The sequence below is a fragment of the Triticum dicoccoides genome, chromosome 4B, assembly GCF_002162155.2.
Source record: "Triticum dicoccoides isolate Atlit2015 ecotype Zavitan chromosome 4B, WEW_v2.0, whole genome shotgun sequence".
NCBI classification, from domain to species: Eukaryota; Viridiplantae; Streptophyta; class Magnoliopsida; order Poales; family Poaceae; genus Triticum; species Triticum dicoccoides.
Window position 1 is genome coordinate 339,899,603 of NC_041387.1, and position 9,217 is coordinate 339,908,819.

At 45.8% G+C, this 9,217-nt stretch overlaps 1 protein-coding gene across 1 annotated transcript in view; it reads left to right on the forward strand.

The window, feature by feature from the left end:
• LOC119296108 (protein HUA2-LIKE 2-like) overlaps positions 1 to 9,217 on the forward strand; it is a 44,819-nt gene that overhangs the window by 34,173 nt on the left and 1,429 nt on the right. The window contains exon 4 of the mRNA XM_037574500.1: positions 5,995 to 7,278. Coding sequence (XP_037430397.1) covers positions 5,995 to 7,278 — 1,284 coding nt within the window. The remainder of the gene's footprint in view (positions 1 to 5,994; positions 7,279 to 9,217) is intronic.

Genomic DNA, 9,217 nt, shown 5'->3' on the forward strand with positions numbered 1-9,217 from the left:
AATCATAACCCAGAAACCGTGTTCACTTCCTGGACTCCGCCGAAAAGAGACCATCACGGCTACACACGCGGTTGATGCGTTTTAAATCGGATCTGGTGTCAAGTTATCTACAACCGGACATTAACAAATTCCCATCTGCCTATAACCGCAGGCACGGCTTTCGAAAGATCATACCCTACAGGGGTGTCCCAACTTAGCCCATGATAAGCTCTCGCGATCAACAAAGGATATACCTTCTCCCAGGAAGACCCGATCAGACTCGGTATCCCGGTTTACAAGACATTTCGACAATGGTAAAACAAGACCAGCAAAGCCGCCTGGATGTGCCGACAAATCCTGATAGGAGCTGCACATATCTCGTTCTCAGGGCACACGGGATTGTCCAAACTTCCGGTAGGCCAGCCCAGAGTTGCCCTGGTGGCCACCAGCGGCTGACAGGTTGGACCAACACTCACGACGAGCACTGGCCCGGGGGGGATAATATAAAGATGACCCTCGAGAGCGCGACTCCCAAGGGAAAAAGGGCTAGGTGAGGCAAATGGTAAAACCAAGGTTGGGCCTTGCTGGAGGAGTTTTATTCAAAGCGAACTGTCAAGGGGGTCCCATAAATCACCCGACCACGTAAGGAACGCAAAATCCAGGAACATAACACCGGTATGACGGAAACTAGGGCGGCAAGAGTGGAACAAAACACCAGGCAAAAGGCCGAGTCTTCCACCCTTTACCAAGTATATAGATGCATTAATAATATAAGAGATATTGTGATATCCCAACAAAAACCTGTCCACCATGGAGCAATCTTCAACTTCACCTGCAACTAGCAACGCTATAAGAGGGCTGAGCAAAGCGGTAACATAGGCAAACAACAGTTTGCATAGGAAAGGTTTCAAAGGTTAGAGGTTCATGGCAATATGGGAGGCTTGATAAACAGGTGATAGGTAGCGCAACAAAGCGATAGAACGAAGCAACTAGCATAGCAATGATAGTAGTGAGATCCAGGGTAGTGGTCATCTTGCCTGAAATCCCGCAAGGAGGAAGAACAAGTCCATGAAGAAGATGAAGCCACGAAGACGAACCAAGCGTAGACGAGCGAATCCTCACGATCGCAACGAAACAGGAACTATCGAGAAGAAACACACAACATAGTAAACACACCACACAAGAACAAGCCATGATGCACAACAAGCATGATGCATGACAAGGCTCCATGAAGCTACTCATGGCAAGAGATGATGCATACAAGAGCAACACATCAAAACAAGTTTAAATGAGGCCGGGAACAACATATAACAATTCCGGTAAGTCCTCATATGCATATTTCGAAATTGGTCCAGATCTGAACAAACATTAAGTTCAAGTTGTTAAACAGCAAGTTAAGTTACACAAGATGATCTACAAGAAATTCTAGTCAAGTTACATATAAAGTTCGTTTAATTCGGAGCTGCGGCCTAGAAGATATGAGCAAAACAAGTTAAACATGGCATTGATGCGAAATGCACCCAAACATCAAGCAAACACCTCAAAACAAGGATGCAACATGATAATATGAAACTACATGCAAAATCAAGCAAGTTTCATATAGAGCACACTCAAAACGGAGCAACGGTTCAACACACACACACTATACAAGTTATAGCAAGAATCTGTCCAAAACAGCAACTAGGCATATTGCAAGCACCAAAACCACATGCTACAGCATCTCAACATGATAACAAAAGGCATGGACATGATGTACAGGTGAAGCATAACGAAACATGAACACTGAGCTATCTCCAAAAATCACTAGAACATGCTCAAACACACATGGCAAGATTGCAAAGAATAACAGTTCAGACTTTGCAGAAAATAACATCAGGTTGCAATGTTCAGAGCTATCAAACAACATGTTACAGGAACTTATCATGACAAACAAAGGCATGGCATGAATCTACTAATCCCATAGATCAAAAGTCCTTTACTGACCATGAGCCAAAAAGGAACAGAAAATATGATGGCACCCACGTAAACATAGCAAGTTATATTACAGATTCAAACATGGCAGAAACAGAAATATGAAGGCATGTTCGTGAGCTCGATGCACTCACTACAGAGCATTTCATGATAAACTAAGCATACATCCATCAAGAAGACATGACATAGAAGCTATACATGGCAAGAACAACATCATAGCATACACGGATCAACAACAACAACTTTGGCAAAATTGAATAACATGTAAACAATCTGCCAGGAAACATTTTGAAGCAAAAGTAGAGCACGAAAATGACATGCTAGACTACTCCATAATTTCAACCATGGGCATGGATGGATAGAGCATAACCATATGTTCAAAACATCCTTACTGAAGTATCTCAAAATATGCATGAATCTCTCTGTAGCATCAAGTTTACATGGCATCAAAATAACAGCAGAACAGGGACTGAAATCAACAACATCACGAGGCCTAGTTTGCATGCTTGTGCTAGTCACCACATAGATCACAAAAATAAATGGTAAGCACCTCTATAAAGAAGACATAGCATAGATCAAAACACATGTAGACATCAACCTCATAGGATGCACGCATCAAACATGGAAAAATTGACAAAAGAGCAAGTTCTGTTAACAGACAGCAGACAACATCATGAAGCACTCTTGCAACGAAGATTCAGGCGTCAAGATGAGCTCAAATGAACATGATGCAATGGAATGAAATGAAGTACTCGTCGAGGCGAACACTTTGACATATTACACGCACAAAACGGAGCAGTATGCATGGAGATACAGCAGGTCAAAGTATGCACCAGAGTGCAGTAATTTAAGGACTTAGCAGAAAATATCACCTCGCGGGAAAAGTTGGACGGGGAGATCCCAGGACGGAGCGGAGCGGGATGGGGCACGACGTTTGGTTCGGGACCCCGGTGGATCTCGTCCCACCTGGACGGATCTGACCGGACCCGAACTCCGGCGAGGGCGGCAGGCTTCCGGCGAGGGCGACGTAGGGAGGAGGCCGGCGAGGCGCGCGGTGGCGGGGCGAGGTCCGGCGGGATGGGGCACGGGCTCGCGCGACGAAGGAGCAGAGCTCCAACGGGGCACCATCGAGGGCAGAGAAGGGCTGCGCCGGCGGGATCCGCGGCGGAGGCGAGCGCCGGCGAGGGCGCTCCGGCGGGGAGCTCCGGGCGGCGCGGTGGAGGCGGGGATCCGCGGCGGAGGCGCGCAGGGGCTCGGTAGGGAGGCGCGCCGGCGGGCGGCGCGGGGGAAGATTTGCTAGGGTTGGACTACGAAAAATCCGAAGGGGAACACATATTTATAGGTAGAGGGAGTTAGGAGAGTCCAAATGAGGAGCGGTTTCGCCCACACGATCGTGATCGAACGACCGAGAGCATGAGGGGAGTTTGCTGGGTTTTGGGCCACTTTGGAAGGGTTGTTGGGCTGCACACAAAAGAGGCCTTACGGTTACCCGGTTAACCGTTGGAGTATCAAACGACTTCCAAATGGCACGAAACTTGACAGGCGGTCTACCGGTGCTATACCAAGGCCGCTTGGCAAACCTCGGGCCATTCCGAGAAAGTTCAACACCCACTCACGAAGAGAGGCGAGAAGGGGACGCCGGATAGTGAAACGGACAACGGGGAAAATGCTCGGATGCATGAGATGAACACGTATGCAAAATGAAATGCACATGATGACATGATAAAATGCAACACGCAAGCAAATGACATGGCAACGACGGCGAATAACTGGCAGACACCTGGCGCATCGAATCCGGGGCGTTACAGGCGAGGCCCTCCAGAGGCGGGCCCCAGCAGCCGGCGGAGAACCCAGCGACCCTAGACACTGACCACCCGGCCCCAGGCCTTGTAGCTTTACCACTGTACCCCGGGGGGTCGGCCTATAAGACCCCCCGGGCTCACCCATGCAAAGATTCACCATCCACTCCATTCCACACACCATAGCTAGGAGAAGCAAGGGAGAGCCCTGCCCTTCTTCCCCCTCTAGCAACACAGCTAAGGAGCAACCTTGTACACTCTTGATCGTAGTCATCATAGCAGGAGTAGGGGTGTTATCTCTCCGGAGAGCCCCGGACCTGGGTACGTCTCGTGTGCTACCAAGCTCATGCTCACTCTCGCTTCCAGAACCCGACGACGTCCTCATGGCTCCACCCACGATAAGCCACCCCCTGGCATCTGACGTGAGATTACCACGACACCGGACACAAGAAAATGCAGGCGCCGGCTGTGCCTTCGTGCTGAAGGGCGGGACGGTGACTGGTACTTGATTTCAGAAGGCAACAGTTCCAGGGCCCATTTGGCAATTCGTCCGGCCGCATCCTTGATATTATTGATGATTTTGGACAGGGGTACTTGGCTTACCATCGTAATGGGGCAGGCCTGAAAATAATGCTGCAGTTTCCGGGATGCCATGAACACGGCGAAAGTAATCTCGTGATAATGCGGGTATCGGATTTTGCATGGAGAAAGTTTCTTGGAAACGTAGTAAACTGGCCGCTGGACTTTATAAGCACGAGCATCCTCCTCGCATTCGACCACCATGACTGCACTTACTGCACTCACCACCTGGTTGGTGGTTTATATATACAACAACATCAGCTTGCCGTCCGGGGGTGCTGCGAGAGTTGGGTTGGTCACTGGCAATTGCTTGATCTCTTCCTGGGCTGCTTTTGCCTCGTCGGTCTAGACGAACACCTTTGTTTTCTTCGGGAGCCGGTACAGAGGGAGCGCCTTCTCTCTGATCCGGGATATAAATCGGCTCAGAGAGGCGACGCAGCCGGCCAGCTTCTGAACGTCCTTAGCTCGGTCGGCGTGCTCAACGTGGAGAGCACCGTGATCTTCTCTGGGTTGGCCTCTATTCCTCGCTGGGAGACTATGAATCCCAGGAGCTTTCCGGATGGTACGCCAAAGGCACACTTATTGGAACTAAATAATTTTCTCTAACGGGCTAAGGTATGAGATCCACGCCTCTGACAGAATGGAGTCTGACATGTGGGTTTGTCACATATGGGAGTAGAGGACCCAATTGCACATAATAGATTTCTTTGAAGTTAATTTCAATCTCTCAGTATTTTGAAACAAACGAGTTGTGCGTAACATATGACTTCTAAATGTGATGATAGATGTTGTGTACCAGTAACTACAAAATAGGTGCCATATTAGAATATGCACAGTCAAAACTTTTGAACATATCATTTAGATGCTAATATGTAATACTTAGACTGACACATAATAATATTACAGATTTGTCATCCAAAGTAACAATATTACATTAAAAAATTAAAACAAAATATCTAGTGCAAAGGATGTTGATGGAACATAACTATAATAAAATAGTGATAAACATAGAGCAAGATTTAGATAATACCTTCATACCCAAGGCACCTTTTGGGTGTTGGAATATACTCTCGGTAAGTGTCACTAGATGAAGTGAGATGCGAAGCAGGTAGCTTTCATACAATTGACCCAGTATGCTGGGGAACTAGTGGTCGGGGCGCACCATTGCGTGCTTCCTGAGATGAAGTTGTGCGCTCGTTTCTGCTGCCCACGTGGGTCCTCACCTCCATCTAACAAAAAAGCACCCATGTCCATAAAAAAAGCAAACCTTTCCTCAACTCCATGTAAAAAATCATTATAAAAAAACCCTCATCTCCATCCTAATTTTTTTCCTCACCTCAGCCAACCAGCGAGTGCCACGTGGCATAACCCATCGCTTGCCCAGTCTTTCCCCCTTAATGGGTTTAATTGCAGCATAATTACAAAAATGGGAAATGCAGTACTGAAGGCAGCTTCAGTAACATACCAAGTCTTTTACTTAAGCTTACTATATAGGACAATACTGTTTTTCACATGTAACAGTTATGAGGGGGTCCTTTTGTATTGAGTTTTGACCCAGCAGGGCAAGGTGTGCAGAGAACATGTGTTAGGGAACTGAATTACCATAACTACGACATGACACCTGTTTTCTCTTTGAATGTCTGACCTCTCGTTCTTTCTACTGTAGTGCTTTCTGCAACTATGCAGAACTGGAGGCGTTCACTGAGGAGAAAAGGAGGTCTTTACTTGCTAAGCGACATGGCAAAGGGGCTGATTTTGTAAGAGCAGTTGATGAGATAATTGATGTTTACGATTCTTTGAAGGAAGATAGTAACAAGCTTGATCTTACTGCCGATGAAGTGATACCAGGTGAAGAAAATCTTGGTGATAGTAATAGCAGATTGGATACTAAAGATCTAGCTAAGAGCTCTAACATGTCTAGTGATAAAAAATTAGAAGACCATTCAGTCACTGCAAGAGATCGCGACTTGGTCACTGCTGATGCGCCTTCTGTCACTTTAGTCGGGAGTGAGCGATGCGTTGTAAATTCTGCTCCTGATGGGCCTACTGAAAACATATCCATGCTTGACGAGATGAGGAATATCCCTTTGTCTGCTAGTTCATTTTCGAAAAAAAAATTAAGGGATGCATACGCTCAGAACTGCTACGCACGGAGCAGGGCTCCAGCTTTGCGGATGTCGAGAAGTTCATTGAGTGTTGTAAACAGAAAAGTTCAGGGTTCTTGTAAGCTTTTGGGTGAAACCAGTTTGGCTTCTGTTGATTTGGTTTCTGATGACAATAAGGAAGATTTGACTGTTCTTAAATACCCAGAGCATGACAAAGCGAACTCAGGCGCCCTTTCTATGCTGGATGAGGTTTGTGTGCATTCAAGTGTAGGCATCTTCAATCAACCTGGAACTCCTGGGGCTAGTGACTGCAATAAAAATTTGTCTTCTACTGCTAAGGTAGATAATACCTGTGACAGCGAAGCATCTCAAAATGGAGCTTCAGCGCTAAAATTAAAATCAAATGGTGCATCAAGTTTTCCCATGCAGTCAACAGTAATTTTCAAGAGAAAAAGGAAGCCAAATAGAAATTGGGTTCCTCATGCTACAGATTGTATGACACCCAATAAAGGCGAGGAATTCGAGGTTGAGTTGAGTGGAAGACTCACAGATTCTCCAAATTCAAAGAATGAATTTAATAAGTCAGACGGAGATGAACACTTGCCGTTGGTCAAAAGAGCAAGGGTTCGAATGGGAAGGCCTCAGTCAGTGGCTTCACCAAAGACAGTTGGCCAGATTGATGTTGCTAATAATAGATCAGGGCTTGCTGCACCTGCTGACCACTCTGTTATGCATATTAGCAATGCTTCTTCAGCTGATCAGTCATCCATATTAAACGTGCCTGTCCTGCTAGGGGATGGTCACTCTGTCTGGAAGAATAAAGAATACCAACCAAGTGGTTTAACATTATTTCCAAACACACAAGGGGCTACGGCAAGGAGACCCTATGTCACCGATCCTGTTTAACATAGTGGCTGATATGCTGACTATTTTAATAGGTCGGGCAAAGGATGCAGGACAGATAGGTGGCCTGGTTCCACATCTAGTAGACGGCGGGATATCCATTCTTCAATATGCTGATGATACTATCATATTTATGGAGCATGATATGGCGAAAGCAAGGAACATGAAGCTGCTGCTTTGCTTATTTGAACAATTGTCTGGGCTTAAAATCAACTTCCACAAGAGCGAATTGTTTTGCTTTGGAAGAGCAAATGATGACCGGGACTCGTATCAACAATTGTTCGGATGTGAATTGGGTTCTTTACCATTTACGTATTTAGGTATACCCATTCATCATCGTAAGCTAACTAATATTGAGTGGAAATGTATTGAGGATCGTTTTGAAAAGAAACTGAGCTGTTGGAAAGGAAAGCTCATGTCATATGGAGGTCGATTAATTCTGATTAATTCGGTCCTTACTAGTATGCCTATGTTTCTGTTATCCTTTTTCTTGGTTCCGGTCGGAGTTAGGAAAAGGTTAGATTTCTATCGATCTCGATTCTTTTGGCAAATTGATGAGCTTAAACGGAAGTATAGACTTGCGAAGTGGGATATTATCTGCAGACCTAAGGACCAAGGTGGCCTAGGTATTGAAAATCTGGAAATCAAAAATATATGTCTCCTTAGCAAGTGGCTTTTTAAGTTGTCATCTGAGACGGAGGCCACTTGGGCACAGATTTTACGCAATAAGTATCTCTTTGCTAAAACCTTGGCTCAGGTGACTGTGAGACCTTCCGACTCGCCCTTTTGGAAGGGTTTGATGAGAGTTAAACAAATTTTTTTCAACAAGACTAAATTTATTGTTGGGAATGGTACCACGACGAGGTTTTGGGAGGATACGTGGCTTGGGGAGACCCCACTAGCACTTCAATATCCTTCTTTGTATAACATAGTCCAACGTAGAGGTGCCTATGTTGCTACTGTTTTACAATCCGTTTCCCTCAATATCAACTTTAGGCGGACGCTTGTTGGAAATCGTTGGGAGGCCTGGCTCCATCTGGTTCGTCGTTTAATGGATGTCCGGTTGTCTTCTCACCCTGATCAGCTGCATTGGAAACTTACTAAGAACGGTGTGTTCTCGGTCAAATCAATGTATCAGGATGTCATTAACTCTACTGTCATCCCTACCTCCTTACATGTTTGGCAAGTTAAGGTACCCTTACGTATTAAAGTGTTTATGTGGTTTGTGCATAAACAAGTCATTCTGACTAAGGATAACCTTGCAAAACGTAAGTGGGTAAGTCCGTCTCGATGTAGCTTCTGTGATCATTCTGAAAACATCAAACACCTCTTTCTCGATTGCCCGTTGGCTAAGATTCTGTGGCGGTCGGTTCATATTGCTTTTAATATTAGTCAGCCCACCTCTATTAGTATGTTATTTGGAACATGGCTAGATGGGGTGGATTCTGACATTGCAAGACACATTCGGGTTGGCGTTTGTGCACTTTTGTGGGCAATATGGAATTGCAGAAATGACTTAGTCTTTAACCGATCAACAAACATTCACTTTTTGTAGGTTATCTTCAGGGCCACGGCGTTCATCCGTATGTGGTCGCTACTCACTCCGACGGAGGCCAGGGAGCGTTTGGTTACTGCGTCTACCCGATGGGAGATGGTAGCTCGGGATATTTTCAACCGGTTTGGATGGCGGTCATGTAATAGGATAGACATGTAGTGATCCTATTGTTTTTGCCAGCCGGTTGTGGCTTTGGGCTTTTCTTATTTACAGATTTTGTTATAGTTTGTACTATGACCTTTCGGTACTATGCTACTGGTTTATCCTTTTAATAATATGAGCCGTATGCATCTTTCTGATGCAGAGGCTGGGGCACGTCCCCTTTT